The sequence below is a fragment of the Pristis pectinata genome, chromosome 5 (genome assembly GCF_009764475.1).
Source record: "Pristis pectinata isolate sPriPec2 chromosome 5, sPriPec2.1.pri, whole genome shotgun sequence".
Classification (NCBI taxonomy): Eukaryota; Metazoa; Chordata; class Chondrichthyes; order Rhinopristiformes; family Pristidae; genus Pristis; species Pristis pectinata.
This window is the reverse complement of record NC_067409.1, coordinates 41,093,473-41,110,391: the sequence shown is the minus strand read 5'-3', so window position 1 is coordinate 41,110,391 and position 16,919 is coordinate 41,093,473. Positions and strand designations below refer to the sequence as shown.

General features: G+C 37.3%; 1 protein-coding gene across 1 annotated transcript in view; it reads left to right on the top strand.

Annotated features, from left to right (window-relative positions):
• The first annotated feature begins 941 nt into the window (after nt 1-941).
• Nucleotides 942-16,919, top strand: part of dnah5l (dynein, axonemal, heavy chain 5 like) — a 233,743-nt gene continuing 217,765 nt past the window's right edge. Inside the window, exons 1-11 of the mRNA XM_052015789.1 lie at nt 942-1,001; nt 1,631-1,705; nt 2,032-2,115; nt 2,268-2,339; nt 3,806-3,907; nt 4,897-5,083; nt 7,265-7,430; nt 10,584-10,677; nt 10,832-10,930; nt 11,021-11,202; nt 13,824-13,943. Coding sequence (XP_051871749.1) covers nt 954-1,001; nt 1,631-1,705; nt 2,032-2,115; nt 2,268-2,339; nt 3,806-3,907; nt 4,897-5,083; nt 7,265-7,430; nt 10,584-10,677; nt 10,832-10,930; nt 11,021-11,202; nt 13,824-13,943 — 1,229 coding nt within the window. The 5' untranslated portion in view covers nt 942-953. The remainder of the gene's footprint in view (nt 1,002-1,630; nt 1,706-2,031; nt 2,116-2,267; nt 2,340-3,805; nt 3,908-4,896; nt 5,084-7,264; nt 7,431-10,583; nt 10,678-10,831; nt 10,931-11,020; nt 11,203-13,823; nt 13,944-16,919) is intronic.

Genomic DNA, 16,919 nt, shown 5'->3' with positions numbered 1-16,919 from the left:
CCATAGAATATTATTACAAGGTTGATGCTCAGCCCCCACACAAGGAGAAATCTGCCAATAAAAGGCTTGTCATGTGGTCACTGCACACCAACAAACATTTTAGTCTTGAACCTTGGGCACTGCTACATTAGTGTCCAGGATGGTCAGGTGTGTGAGAGAGGATTCACATTTGGAATCTTGATTAGGTGGTTGGGGTTGGGTGCATCAGCCATCAGGAACTTGTACTTAGGTGGGTGGATCAATCATCCAAGGAACAAGCCCTGCGAAAGTTTGGGTGGGTGTGTCCACTAGAGGATCAGAGCCCGAGGGGGAGACTCAGTCAATATATTGAGATCCGTGAGAGTACATCCAGCTGTAGGAGGATCAGGAATGGGAAGCATGTTGTGTTTTGTTCACTGGAGGATTGGGACATAGAGTTCAGCCATTGATCAGGGGCCTTGGGTGGCATGGTTGGGGAGTGGAGTTGGCCATTGGAGGAAAAGGGCCTGGGGTGGGGCTTGGCCAATGGGAGGATTGGGGAGTGGTTTCCATCTTTGAGCGCATGATTAGGAATATGGGGAGATGATTGGATGTGTGGTTGGCTGAGGTCTGGAGATTAAAAGCTTTTTGGGTTGGGGCAGTGGAGATAGGTCTTCTACCTGGGCCCTTGGTGGAGTCAGGGTTCTTAATAAGGAGCTTGGTGCTAGAGTTCGAGTGTTGACTCCAGTGCCAATTGGAGGGCCAGGGCCAGGGCCAGGACCAAGGCCACTTGATCGGTTTGGCATGGTGTAATTGGAGGGCTTGGGGATGAGGCAATCAAGTCAGGGAAATCAGTACTGTGGAGTCCCAAAGGGTGTCAGTTCAGAGAAGTAATATTAAAATTTAGTTATTTTAAGAGGGACTGATTATGGTCACTCCTGAAAACAGCATGAACTAATTTCGCTGCACTGCTCGAGAAGGATGGTATTTGATGCATGTCTTTTGCAGAACTCCCATCAGACTTGCAAAGACAATTCATACTGGTAAGCACTTAGTCAAATTTCTAGGATAACGTGAAACAATCTGAAATCGTCTTTACCATATTTCACACTGGGAAACATCGATTTTTAACCATATAGCACTGAAGTTAGCAGAACCATGTAACTGAATTTCTAAGGATTTATATTTAAAAAAATTCACTTTGATACTTAACATAAGGAATTTTTGTTCATGCTTCTGAAGCATACCTGGAAAATGATGAAGCATTTTCATATTAGAATTAATCTATCAAGATGTTTCAAAGCCACATGCCATATGCAAGTGTAATTTCATCTTTTTGTCCTTTTTTTGATAAAATGATAAATGAAAGGCGGTGGGCATGCATGGCTTTTTCCATTATCCTAAATGCTTTAATTCCTCGGGTTACTGCTTATTGGCTGTTTATCACGATTTGTGTGAAAAATGACTAAAAAATAATCAACAACAATAAAAGAAGGGATGGCAACTTTCAACACAAATATAAACTTATGTATGATAGTTCATACCAGAATTGCAAACTTTGGTGACAAGTACTATAAAGTTTAACAATAAATTATGTTTATTTAGTAAATCAGATTTAAAAAAATTTAATCCTAAAGCAAATTTTTACAATTAAGATATTTTTCCTTTCTAGTATCATATGATTGAAGAATTCTTTGCACCAAATGGTTCTAAAAAATTATTATTTTATTACCAAGAAATAGCCACAGTAAGTATTTATTAGTAAAATTAAAATATTCTAATACAACTAAATGTGGGTACAGTATGCTTCACGGAATATTGCTTTGCTTGAAATTAAGATTTTACATAATAGTTAAATTTAAACCGGCATCTATTTTCTCTAAAGCCCAAGTTAACTCTTTGAAGAATGTATGAAAAAGGAAATGCAGTTTTTGTTTACTCTAGCCAGTTAAATTATCAACTGATTTTGATTATTAACATTCCCAATTAGAATACTCAGCTAAGTTTAAATAATTTATACAATACTAATGATTCACATTCATTTGTTTAAGAATATATTGTTTAACCCTTCAGAACATAGATTTGAGACGTTTAAGTGCTGACACATCCAGAAGCATACCTCAGAAAAGGCTGTTCATCACTAATGGCTCAGCTGAGGTAGGGTTGTTCACAATAAAATTTCCCTTATAAAATACTAAATTATAAATACTTTCAGTGTCAGAAGATTGATACTTTGATATTTGCATATTTACAATAAATTATTTGGAAAATTTGAAGTGGTAATTCATTTTTCTTCTGTCCATCTTCAGGGTTTGACTGGGACTTGCTTATTTTTTCTTCGAACTACTAATAAAAATATCAGCACAGCAAATGTTTCTCAGGTCAGTTCCATATTCCTATCCCAAAAAAATCATGTTTGTCATGTAAAAAAGAATTTCTTAAGAATGTGTAAACAAGCTATTCCACATGAATTAAGACTGCTTTGACCCAGAAGGTCAGGGTTATGGTGATGTTTGGCTCCCTGGTCTCAAGATCATTCCAGGTGGCTGTGGCTGATCTCTGCCACATCTCACAGCTTGCTGCTCAAAGATGCATTCATCAAAGTCACCAAAACTCCATGATCAAGGAGAGAAGATTTCATCTACTTTTCCTTCAATACACAGAAACAGGGCAGGGTGGGCAGGGAGAGTTACCTACATTGCAGGATTCCCCAAGGTGCAGGAATTATTATACTGCACTCATATAGTCCTTGCAGAGACCTCTCTAGCAACCTCCCATTAGGACACTGGGTGTTGCCCTGGACAATCTCCCTGGTCCTATTCCACATAGACCATGCATCCTGCAAGCATGGTTCTTCATTAGCTTGTTGAGGTCTTTCTGAGTCCCTGGAACACTCTCCCACATCACACCTTCATCATTGCAATGCCCATTTTTTAAGTGGTAGCCTTTTCCAGGTGAAAGTTCTGCTTGTGTTGTTGTATATCCTCTTTAAATATTTGCAGTTGCTGGGCTAATTGCCAACTTCTAAAAGAATTTATAGTAAATTAGTAGAGTAGCACCACATATAAACTGACACAATGTAGTGGTACACAGAGGAATCTGATAATGCTGTTCTGGGAAGCTTGCAATTGAAGATATTAAAAACAGCTGACACATAATGCAGGCTTAACACATTTGAAATGTGATAAAGTAACTTTTAGGCCAGAGAGTTTAAAGAATGTAAAAGATAAAACCTACACTGGAGCATTCTGACAATATCTACACGAGAACACAAGATTTTTTTACATTAAACATATAATCTAACACCACAGGAACAGAAATGCACCATTCTGCTGATTTGCACTCTTTATTGAATTTATTTTTGTATTTACTATTACCATGTATATTGTTTACTCTGTGAGCAAGGAATTTCATTGCACCCGGGTATATATGACAATAAACTAATCTGTCTTATCTGCGATTGCTCATTGAGCTAGCATTGACTTTATGGGCCAAATGGCTTCCTTCTAGGATCATCATAAAGGAATTCTTCTGCACAAGGTAGTAAAGTTTTCTTGATCTTTCAGACAGAACCTTACTTCAAACTAAAATAGAAAATCCTGGAAGTATAAAGACCTATCAGCAAAGAGAAACAATTGTATATTGGTCATCCTTTATCAACCTTATAACAATTGTTTTTATTGTTGAGTTGAATCAATCATGTGGGGCAGGGAGGATAGATGTTGGATTATGATTGTTAAAAATTTACTCTTATTAATGTTTGAAGCTAATATTTATCAAAATGGTTTGTTATTAACCTTAGCCTGTATTGTTCGCTTATATATTTAAAGGCATCTTTTCTATTTAGGAGGTAAATTTTGGCATGCTTAATTGTTCTGAAGAGAATCTACTTCAAGGGCTGGAGAAACTTCTTGGCAATGTAATGGTACCTGCACTGCGATCCCAAGAGGTAACCTTCCCCCAAGTAATACGCATTGCAACAGTGGTTGTATACTTCATGTAGATAAAATGATTGATTGTAACTTTTTGTTTATCCTGCTCTTTGTATTGAAGAGTAAATTAATTAGGCATGGATTTGACACAAAATTTAGTAAAATCTATTGAAAATTCAATTTATATATCGTCAGTCAAATATAATATATCATGAGGGAAAGCTATCATCAACTGCTAATTACCTCGGAATGAACTGATGCAATAACTACATCAGTCTTCCAACTTGATTGCCGGTAATAACTTATGGAGCACCACACTGACATCTGCTGTTGGGATAGAAAATCAACAAAAACCTGAATAGATATTTCCCAAACTAATCTTTGTACAATTGATATGTTATAGTGGACAGACAGTTGATATATATATTCACTGTGGATTTGTCCATCAGTATTGGCAATTGTCTTTTTCAGTACGGGTAATAAACATTCAGTAAACGTGAATTTTTATTTCTTCATTGAAGGTTGGAACTTATGATACTAGCTTCATGTTAGAGAGGAAAAGGCTTATTTAACAGGATAGAACAGAACAAAAAGCTTCCTACTTAAGTTTTCTGTGTATGAAATTTTGGGACGTGAGTGTTGTTTGCCTTTTTTTGCCTTTCCATTTTTTTGCCTTTCCTTTGATGCCCTTGAGAAGATGGAGGTCCTGCTATCTGAACTACTATAATTTGTAGAGTAAATGAGTCCATAAAGTTAAATAGAGAGTTCTAAAATGCCACAACACCTAGGTTGAACTTTCACAGTAGTGATCAGAACTGAAGATGTTATTGTTAAATGTTACCAACAAGGCTGTCATGTAAAATCATTCCAGGAAATTCAACTTTACTTAAAAATCTAAAATATATTGCAATTAAAGGCTTTAATGCAACAGATTCTTTAATTTTCGTAATAGTATTCTGAAAGATTTGTTGATGGTGTTAACATTTTGTTCTCTACTAATGAACAGAATTGGGGATCTATTAAAGAAGGACTAAAGAATGCTCAGATTCAAGAGTTCTTTGAATCCTTGGACAAATTTGTTGGCAATTTGACCTCAGCCAGGAAAAATATGGAACGGCAGATTATTCTTGCAGAGTTGTCTACAGCCTACAACATTGATGACCTGCATAGTCCCTCAGACTATTTGATTGCAGGTATCATATATTTTTATTTACAATTTATATAGCTTTTAAGTTTTCAACTTGATTGTTTCAATGATTTTGTTTTCAAAATGTAATGTTATTGAGTATAAATGTACTTGTTATTTTTATTTCAGTGTTCCAAATTATTCAGCAATGCCATACTTTGAAATAAATCTTATTTAATTCAGAAATATAGAAAAAATTAAAATATGAGACCTCAAAATCTATCAGTCACTCTTGCAAGATAGCATTTGCATTGTTCACAAGATCACAAGACAAGGGAGCAGAAGCAGGCCATTCAGCCCATCGAGTCTGCTCCAAGGAAAGGGAAATAGAAATGAGAAATGGGGAATGGGGGAAGAAGAAGAAGAAAAAAAAACTATCCTAATCCCAATTACCGGCCTTATCCCCATATCCCTTGATATCCTGACCATTTAGATATCTATCTATCTCCTCCTTGAACGCCCCCACTGATCTGGCTTCCACTGCTGTACGTGGCAAGGAGTTCCACAAATTCACCACCCTCTGGCTAAAGAAATTTTTCCTCATCTCTGTTTTGAAACTGTACCCTCTAATTCTAAGATTGTGCCCTCTGGTCCTGGACTCACCCACCAAGGGAAACAGCCTAGCCACATTTACTCTGTCCTTTCCTATCAATATTTTAAATGTCGCTATGAGGTCCCCTCTCATTCTTCTGTACTCCAGCGAGTACAGTCCAAGAGCCGACAAACGCTCCTCATACGTAAGCCCTTTCATTCCTGGAATCATCCTCGTAAATCTCCTCTGAACCCTCTCCAACGTCAGCACATCCCTCCTAAGATGTGGGGCCCAAAACGGCGCACAATATTCCAAATGAGGCCTCACTAGTGCCCCGTAGAGCCTCATCAACACTTCCTTACTTTTATACACTATACCTCTCGAAATGAATGCCAACATAGCATTCGCTTTCTTTACCACCGATCCGACCTGGTGGTTAACCTTTAAGGTATCCTGCACGAGTACCCCCAAGTCCCTTTGTACTTCCGTGCTTTGGATTTTCTCTCCTCCTAGATAATAATCTGCCCGCTTATTTCTGCTTCCAAAGTGTACAACTGCACATTTCCCTACATTGAATCTCATCTGCCATTTCCTTGCCCATTCTCCTAAACTGTCTAGAAGGGTTGACAGGAGGGCACATAATTTACGGTCTATGCCACAGCAAATACATCTTTGCCACCTGCCAGCCTATGGAGCCAGAAAATCTGGTGGCCAACCACAGTTGTGGAGAGATGACAAAAGCCTAGGCACTGTCTGCATTGCCATTCAATAAAATCAAGGATGATCTTTTACCTCAGCGCTACCATCCCACATTAACCCCATATTCCTTGATTCTGTTAATTTCTAAAAAAAAAATCAGTCTCTGTCTTGAAAATGTAAAATTACTGAGTCTGCACAGTAAATGAAAATTAAAAAAGCTGCAGATACTGGAAATGTGAAGTAGAAATACTCAGAATATCAGGCAGTATCTGAGGAAAGAGAAAGAGTTAATGCTTAATGTCCTGGAATTTTCATCAGAACTGAAAAAGAGAGAAAACAAGTTGGTTTTCAGTAGCAGAGAAGGTGGAAGAAATGATTCAGGAGAGACTTCACAGACCGGGCCTATGCTCTAGAGTTTAGAAGAACGAGAGGTGGTGTCGTTGAAACATACAAAGTTTTTACTGGGTTTAACAATGTTGATGCAGGATGATGTTTCCCCAAATGGGCTGTCTAGAACCAGGGGTAATAGTCCCAATGTAAAGTACTAGCCAATCATGATATACTTGATTGCTTTGAGTGAACAACTTTCTTCACCAAGAGAATAGGGAATCTTTGGAATTCTTTACCCAGGAGGACTCAATTACTTAGTACATTCAAGACAGAGATCAATAGATATTTTGGATATTAGGAGAATCCAGGATTAAGGTATTTATTCAGAAAAGTGACATTGAGGTAAAATATCAGCGATGGTCTTAATGGGTGGCAGAGCAGGCACAAAGAAATCGAGTGGCCTACTCCAGCACTTTATGAAGTTTCTTGATTAGCACAAAGGCAAAGGTACCACTTCATTTTATAGATGTTTCACAAGTAGAATTGAAAGTTCTTTAATTATTTTGTATGAATATTAATATTTATTGAATAAATTAAACTAAATTGAGATTACTTTTTAACTCCTAGCAACCAACACAGAATTTGTGGAGCAACTTGAGGGAGTGTTAATGTCATGGAGTAAACAAATTGAACAGGTTTTAGCTGAAAGTGAGCAAATGAGAAAAGAAGCAGACGACATTGGTCCCTCTGCAGAACTGGATCATTGGAAGATGAGAATGGCAAGGTTTAATAGGTATGCTTTGATATAGTTCCAGCTCATTGTATTGTTTAATTAACTGATTGTCTTTACTTGCACTTCAGTTAGCATTGGATTTAAAAATGAGATTGAAGGTTTTGACGAAAATCTGTACAGACGTACTTTGCTGCCTTGAATATAGGTGCTTTATGTAATTGCGTGAATAGGCCCAAAGTCTGCTCCATGCCTGTTGCACTCTGAGGCCATCCATAGACATTCATCTATATAGAAACATGTTCAAATGTTGTAAATAGACCCCAAATTTAATGTTGCTGTGGGTGTTCTGCCCGCAGGGTTGGGGGAAATGAGTGTGGTGGGAAGTGGTCTGTCTCCAAATTTGTGTTTTTTTTCTTTATAATGGCCCATTCCCTTCAATTGCATTTCTTTGTTCTTGTCCCATGCTTTGTTTAGGCTCAAGTGGTTAATCCATTAAAAAAAAGTTCTTGTGGCACTTTTCTGAAAAGATGGTAGCCCTCTTAAGATTTATGCAGCGTGCTTTCAATAGCTTTTCATGCTTGTGACTGATTCTCTAGCGATCCTAGAATGTGTTAAACAGATCCTAGATGATTGCTAAAGATCAGCTCACTGCAAAGGAGAGTAGGATTTAGATTGATTTCTATTATGGTTCTTGTCTCATTGAAGCCTTGGGGATTTCATTTCTGAATACACTGGTTAGACTATATTGCAATGTTAGATGGATATCCTACTGTTTTGTGTGTGTTTTTTGTTGGAATAAAGAAATGAATTTCCTTTTCAGCTTAGCAGTTTGATTTTTCACATCTTGAAACTGTCACATACCAGCAATGGGCACTGAAGAATTTGAAGTGCATCAACTGTTTTCATTTGTTTTCATCCTGTTTCCTTTTTCAATTTATTTTTTTACAAATCACACTCTCCTGATTTTAGCTATGATCCAATCAAATATATTTATATAGAAAAACAAAAGCTTGTGAATTGTTTATTCAGCACCTTCACTAGTGGGTTTGAAAAGTTTCTTTCAAGCTCTGGACTTTGAAGAAAATAAGTTATTAAGTATCCACAGGCAACCCTCCTCTGCTATTGTTCTTTTGTTCTGGTTCAGGCATGTTACATTAGTTTTGTGGTCTTTACATTTGTCAGTTGCTTCTTTATTGATAACTTCATAGTTTTCTAACCAAAATACAATACTTTGATTTTTTTGGGGGGGATCAGAGTATCATTATTCAATATTTCTGCCACGAAAGATGTAGAAAACTTACTTAATTTCTAAAAATTTCTACTTGTTCCATCTACAGTATCATACTGAAACAAATAAAGTTATTTTCATTTGATGCATTATTTTGTTTGAACATTACTTTATGTCAGGCTAATTCGCTGCTGTCTATATTCTATGCTACATTCAATGTATTTAATATTACAAACAAGAATTAAGTATGAAGTGTTTTATTTGTTTTGTTAATGTCTCACAAACAATGCTCCAAATCCTCAGCCAGTTTTAATCAAATTCATTCCAATGGAACCAATATGTAATTACCAGGAATGAGTCAATTTGTTCAGCCATTTACTCAGATCATACTTGATCTGTACCTGCACTTTAGTTACCCAACCTTATTCCAGATCCCATGGGTTCCCCTTCCCCTCCGTCATCAGCTTTCTGAATGGTCCATGAACCCATGAACACTACCTCGTTATTCCTTTTTTTGTACTATTATTTTTGTAACTTATAGTAATTCTATGTCTTTGCACTGTACTGCTGCTGCAAAATAACAGATTTCGCATCATCTAAGTCAATGAAAATACATCTGATTCTGATTCTAATTCTGCCATGATGGCACAAAGTTTAGGGTACCAAACTAGTAATCCAGAGGCATGGACTACTGAATTCAAACCTCACAATGGTAGCTGTAGGTGTTCTAAATTTAAGTTCTATTAATATTCAGAAATTTGGAACGACGACTATTCATTCGTAATGACGGCAACTAAAAATGCCTGCTGGATCGTCATAAAGATCCCATCTGGTTCACTATTGTCCTTCAGGGGAATCCTTGATTGGTTAAGGGTTACAGGGAGAAGGCTGGAGAATGAGGCTGGGAAAAAAAGAATCAGCATGGAGCAGACTCGATGGGCTGAATGGCCTAATTCTGCTCCTATATCTTGTGGTCTTATGGTCTAAATACTTATTTAATCTAGCCTATTATAATTTCACATCCACCCTTAAGTGGTTGGTTGACATTGAAAGGGCCTGATAAGCAACGCTGTTGTAGGTGGCTCACCACTACCTTTCAAGTGCAAATACGGATGGGCAAAAATGCTGACCTTGGCAGCAAAGCTCAGATTTCAAAAATGAATTAAAAACAAATAAATCATAAAGAGATGAGGCCCTAGAGCAATCCATGGAAGCCAGGTAGTAGATCTCATATTTTCACTTCCACATACTAAACAATTAATGACTCTGGTCAAATAGCACTTTTAGACTGTTGGCTTTAATCCACCATCAATCTTCGGAAATTCTTATAGTCAACATGTGTTTTCGGTCCCCCATTCAACATATCTCAAAAGAATTAGCTACATATTTATCTGATATGACCTTCACTTCACAAATCCATGTTGACTCTCTTTGAGCAAGTAATATTTTTAGAGTGGTCAACTATTCTGTCTCTTTGTAGAATTCAGTAAGTTCCAATCAATTAAATTGGTTGTTTTTAGTTCTCTGCTTTACCTTCATAAGAAATTTCCAGTCAATTGTTCTGGCAAACTTCAACAAATATGAAATAGAAATATAATGCTTTTTCAGATGTTCTGCTTATTTTATTCTAATGTGAAAATTAAAATCTCCCACTTTTGCCACATCAATGATTTCTATGTTTATACCTATATCTATAATCTCCCCCTTACTATGGGAGATCCTTAACCATAACCTATCTTGAACTCTTTGCTGTTCCTTAATTGTCCGATCACCAATACCGGAATTCCTTTTCTGTTACTCCAAAGGCATCTCAACATGTCTAAATTACTAGGCTAAATTTCTAATTCTGTCTGGCTCACAAACTATTTTGCACTCCACACAGTTTTGTACCAGCATAAAATTAAGCACTTTATGTAGATTCATGTAGTTGAATTTGTATGGTTTGTGCCTTTAAGCAAATTTATTTTTATTATTTTTAATTTTAGCCTTCTTGATCAAATTAAGAGTCCTCAAGTAAGAAGAGTTATAGGCATTCTTCAGGTTGCAAAGTCCAGGTCATTGAAACATTGGAGAAAACTGGTAATTTTTACTTTTTAAACTGAGTTTGTTAGGCAAATATATTATACTATTTTTAAGGAACTGTTTATTGGAGAGAAGTTGTACATTCTTTTATCAATGCAACCATTGAAGGTGTCAATTCTTTGCAATAATCTATCATTTTCTTTTTACTTAGGATGGCAATATTACAGATGCAGCCAATGAGGCTAAAGATAATGTGAAATATCTATACACATTGGAAAAGTTCTTTGGGCCCCTTGTGAAGTGCACACCGGTTGGTTGAAGCATTCTGATTAATTCTCCCCTACTGGAATAAAGTGTATAACATGAAGAGAGTATATTTCAACATTTATTATTGTTTCAGGCCACCATGGTTGAACATGTCCCTAATTTGATGAACAGTATTCGGATGATCCACAGCATTTCCAAGTACTACAACACATCGGAGCATATGACCTCTCTTTTTATCAAGGTTACCAATCAAATGATTAGTACATGCAAGAAGTACCTCTGTCAGAATGTTGGAAAAATTTGGGAGCATGACAGGTAATCAAATTATCTACTTTTGAAGAATACAGACATTTTCATTGAACAATATATTTTTGTTAACCAAATCTTTTATAAATTTGCTGAGCACAAGAAGTAAAGAATGGAAGCACTAAATTTCTGTATAATTTCTAGATCAATAAGTTCTAGAGCAAATACAATGCAAAGTTAAGTACCTTTTGTTCAACGACAAGAATGTGAATCATCATAAGATACAGTGTATAAGTGGACTTGCAAGTATTTTTTTTAAGGGGACAGAAATGCAGGTATTCCAGAAACACTGGTGGACTAGCCTCTCCAATCCTGCACTCAGACTGTTCTCTTCAATTCCATCTTCTGACTGACCACTACCATATGTTGGACTGTCCTCCTCACTCTATCTCCCTGTTGTGTCACACTAACCTATAGTTTGACTGACCCTCCCATGTTGTTGGACTGCATTTCCTGCCTCACTTCCTCAAGAGTGAAGGATTAAAATACTTACAGTATCTACTTTGAGGAGTCCATGCATTACAAGTAAGGAGGCAAGTTTCAAATTTTGTTTTGCAAGCTTTATAAAGCTTTCATTCTGTGCACTAAGTTTTTCTGTTACGTGTATAGAGTATTATTTGCAAATTTGCAAACAGTACTCAGTTATGAGGACAGTTTGTGAAAAGATGTTGGGGATCTTTCAAGAAAGTTTTCTCACTAAAATGGAAGTTTTCAAAATATGGGAATGTACACAGATGCAACATACACTGGAATGTATGCTAGCTCTGACTTCAGCTGAGATCCTGCTAATGCAGCAGTGTACCAGTTTCCTTTTGTAAATTCTTAATATTGTGGCCTTTAGATGAACTTGATTGCTTAACATTTATTTGAGACCAATTATTTGTGTTGTGTTGTGCTGTGTTGTGGTGCAGAATATTCAATACACACTAAATTCATAATCCTTGCATTTCGATTGTTTCTATTTTGCCAGACTCTTGGGAGGGAAAGTTCATAAACTTGTGGATATAAATGACGCACAACTCAAGGAAACCTGAGAGAAAGAGAACAAAATTTGTAACTTTGTCATACAGCACAATGAAGGATATGTTAGACTTATAAATTTAATATAATGAATATTGATTTCTTGTGTGTTGATTGCACTGAAAGAACATTTTCTTTTTTTCCAGAAGAGCATTCTTTCATTTTTGCTTTTGTCCATTCCGTCCTGATTCTTTCAGGAATAGCATGAATATAATGACGTTGAGTGGGAAGTACAACTTTTATTGCCCATCCATTATTGCCCATGAGATGGTGATGAGTTACCTTCTTAAATTGCTGCAGTCCTTCTGGTGAACATACTACCACTAAACATTCAAGTGGAGATATTACAACAATGCTAATGGATGGGGAATTCTAGGGTTTAGACCTAGCAACATTGAAGAAACAGTGATTTATTTCCATGTCAGGATATGAACCTGCAGTTTGTGGTGTCCTCAAGCACCTACATCCTTTGTTCTTTTTGGTGGTAGAGATTGCAGGCTTGGAAGGTGCTGTCAGAACATGTTTTCCCTCCACCATCAGTAAACAGTGGCTGTAGTTTGTACAAAATACACTGTTGTGACTGGTCCAGTTTAGTTTCTGGTCAGTGGTGACCTTTAGGATATTGCTAGTGAGAGACTTTGCAATGTTGTTGCCATTGAATGTCAAGGGTTAGATTCTCTCTTGCTGGAGATGGACATTGCCTGCCACATTTGTAGTTTGAATGTTACCTGCCACAGAGTCATAGTTATAGAGTCATACAGCAGGGAAACAGGCCCTTCAGCCCCACAGGTCCATGCCAACCAAGATTCCCATCTAAGCTAGTCCCATTTGCCTATGTTTGGCCCATATCCCTCTAAACCTTTCCTATTCGTGTACCAGCTCACATCTCAATTTTGTCTAGGGATTACTGTACAGAGGCATCTTTTAGGTATGCCTACCTTAAAGAAGTTTTTCTCTTGACTGTCTATTTCCTTCCAAAGATGCTGCCTGACCCACTGCGGTCCTCCAGCGCTTTTTGTGTTACTCCAGAGGCATCTATTGTTTTATTTTCAGAGGATTTGCTAATGGATTTGAATATTGTGCAGTCATTAACAAACATTCCCTCTTCTGACTTTATGATGGAAAGAAGGTTATGGATGAAGCTGCTGCTGATGATAGGGCTTCCTGCAGCAATATCCTGGGCCTGTGATGATTGATCTCCACTGCCTACAACTATTTTTCTTTTTTGTGATTAAGGACTCCAGCCATTGAGGTGTTTTCCTCTTAATGCCTGTTGACTTCAGTTTTATGAGGACTCCTGATGCCACATTCAGTGAAATGCTGCCTTGCCCTCAACAGCAGTCACTTTCATTTTATCTCTGGAATTCAGCTCTTCTTGTACAGTATTGATATGAAGATGAGATAGTGATCATGTAAAGAGTTTTTCATAATTGTAACATATATATTTAAGAATTTTAATACACTTCATGGATAATTAAATACATATTTTTTCTGAAGCTCCCTGATTGAAATAAATGCTGAAACTTTTGGCTAGCATTTAGAAATAGTAAACTCTTATTAACTCATTTGATGAGAAAGAAATGCAACCTTTTAATCATTGTCCATTTCAGGCAGGAACTTCTGAAGAGAATCAAGGACTGTATACAATTAAATCTTGAGTATCAAAAACACTTCCAACGAATCAGGGAGAAGCTTCGGGAAAATCCAAAGGAGAGGCAGTTTGAATTTAGGTAACTACATTGTTCTGATTCAAACACTATCCTAGTACTCTATGCAGCATAATTTGGCTTTGTATTTCATTTTATAAATTGATTCCTGTTTAAAGTTTCTGTGCTGTGCACACCATTTGTGATGTAGAAGCTATGGGACAAGCAAATAGCTAATGCTGTTTCAAAGCAAAGACTAGGAAGTGTATCTAAGCATCCCTAATCTATTTTAATATATGGAAAGTTAATACATCATTCTGTTGCACCATTTGTATCTCTGGCATGCCCACCCGTCATGTTTGATCTGTTAACTTTTCATTCAGTTCTTTGAACTCCACCTCTATTTCCAAAGCAGGTAGGGTTTCTTTTCCAAAATATAGGGTCATTAATGGTACCTATGTAGACCTCCTGCAACCAGTTAGTGTGCCAAGAAGTAATTGTGTATCATATAGATGGATTGTGGAAAAATGATTCAATGCCTGACCACAAAGAATAAAAGCATAACTTGAAAAAGCAGATAAACTTATGAATAACAAAATAATTTGGATGAAAAGGTGCTTGAAATGCTGAACCAAGTGTCTGGCTATACTTCTCGCTGCCTTGGTAAAGCAGCCAGCATAATCAAAGACCCCATCCACCCCGGACATTCTCTCTTTTCCCTTCTCCCATCAGGCAGAAGATACAAAAGCCTGAAAGCACGTACTGTACCACCTGGCTCAAGGACAGCTTCTATCCCACTGTTATAAGACTATTGAACGATTCCCTAGTATTATAAGATGGACTCTTGCCCTCACAATCTATCTCATTATAACCTTATTGTCTACGTGCACTGCACTTTCTCTGTAACTGTAACACTTTATTCTGCATTCTATTATTGTTTTACCTTGTACTACCTTAATGCACTTTGTAACAAATTGATCTGTATGAAGAAGACAAGTTTTTCATTGTACCTTGGTACATGTGACAATAATAAACCAATTTACCAAGTGGAAAAGTTCAGCAGGTCAGGGAGCATTTGTGGAGGAGAACAAGTTTTCATATTTGATTTTCAATGTTTACACTGTTTTCCCTTCAATGTTTTGCACAAGTGCTAGTTTTAATAAAATGAGCACAAATCTCAAGCGAGGAGCACCAATTCCTCAATCATAGCAGCTTCTAAAAATGGGACAAGTTAATCATATTTCTTTGTTAATGATAAATTATTTACTGGAGCGTGTTGATTATTGCTCACCCTCCTGATATTCATGTTGCTGTTTAGTATACAAGGCATAAATATACATCTCTAGGTTTTCACTGTGGAATGCCAGAAAATAGGTTATAATTTATTGTGTACAATGCATTTGATAACTGTCTGGACAAGTGTTAATGCCCTGCATTATGGGTTGATCATACTAGTTGGAAGAGATCAAAAGGTTTCTTGGAAAATTGTTTGAACCTTTAAATGTAAATGTTTTATGTGATTGTGTAGAAGGTTGCTGTAGATTAGAACAGGATATTGATAGAATGCAGACCTGGGCTGAGAAGTGGCAGATGGAGTTCAACCTGGATAAGTGTGAAGTGATACACTTTGGGTGATCGAATTTGAAGGCAGAGCACAAGGTTAATGGCAGGACTCTTAGCAGTGTGGAGAAACAGAGGGATCTTGGGGTCCATGTCCATAGATCCTTCAAGGTTGCCATGCAGGTCGATAGGGTTGTTAAGAAGGCGTATGGTGTGTTGGCCTTCATTAGTCAGGGTATTGAGTTCAAGAGCCATGAGGTGATGTTGCAGCTCTATAGAACTCTTGGAGTATTGTGTTCAGTTCTAGTCGCCTCATTATGGGAAAGATGTGGAAGCTTTAGAGAGGGTGCAGAAGAGATTTACCAGGATGTTGCCTGGATTGAGGGCATGTCTTATGAGGATAGGTTGAGTGAGCTAAGTCTTTCCTCTTTGGAGAGAAGATGAGAGGTGACTTGATGGAGGTGTAGAAAATGATAAGAGGCATAGATTGAGTGGACAGTCAGAGACTTTTTCCCAGGGTGGCAATGGCTAACATGAGGGGACATAACTTTAAGATAATCGGAGGAAGATATAAGGGGGATGTCAGGGGTAAGTTTTTTACACAGAGGGTGGTGGGTGCATGGGATGCACTGTCAGCAGAGGTTGTGGGGGCAGATACATTAGGGACATTTAATAGACTCTTAGACACACGAATGATAGAGAAATGGAGGGCTATGTGGGAGGGAAGGGTTAGATAGATCTTAGAGCAGGATAAAATGTTGGCACAACATTGTGGGCCGAAGGGCCTGTACCATGCTGTAATGTTCTATATTCTATCTTGGGGATTTTGTTAAAGTGACAGGACTTAATGACAGCTATGGCAGAAGTGAAGTTGACAATCAAGTTTGAAAGAGACAGGGTCATAATTTTTTGTATGGATAGAACTTGCAGCTTGCAGTTTCCAGTTGCAGGTTTATATTTGGTTATACAGATTCTAGTCAGTTTATAGCAAAAAGAAAAAGAAGGTGAAGGACTCCTTGAAAACAAGTAATCAAATAAGGTTTAAAAAGTCACTTTAGATTTGAACTTTAGTACATAAGATGGTCATTCTGCTGTTATATGAAGTTGTTTATTTGCAGATTTACTGTTAAAGAAATCTTCCCAGTATGGTATGTATAAAAAATCTTATACATAAACTTAGATCTTTAGGTCCAATGGACATGTGTGGCAGCAGCTAGTGGACATGAGGTTCAAGCCATTTTTCCTCCTGAAGCCCAGCTCCTGCTAAACCTCTGAGATCTACTTTATAGCTGATTTTCTGGATGAAGTACGCACACAACGGCTGGATGAAGTACGCACACAACGGCTGGGAATAAAGTTGAATGATGGTTCAATTTGATGCCGTTGTGCTGCAACTCTTGAAGTCCTCATTTGCCTGGGGCAATGGAGTTGTACTGGATAAAATGTGTCTGACAAGGTAATGCAAATGAACAAAGGGAGTGCTCTGCAGTTATAATTTAT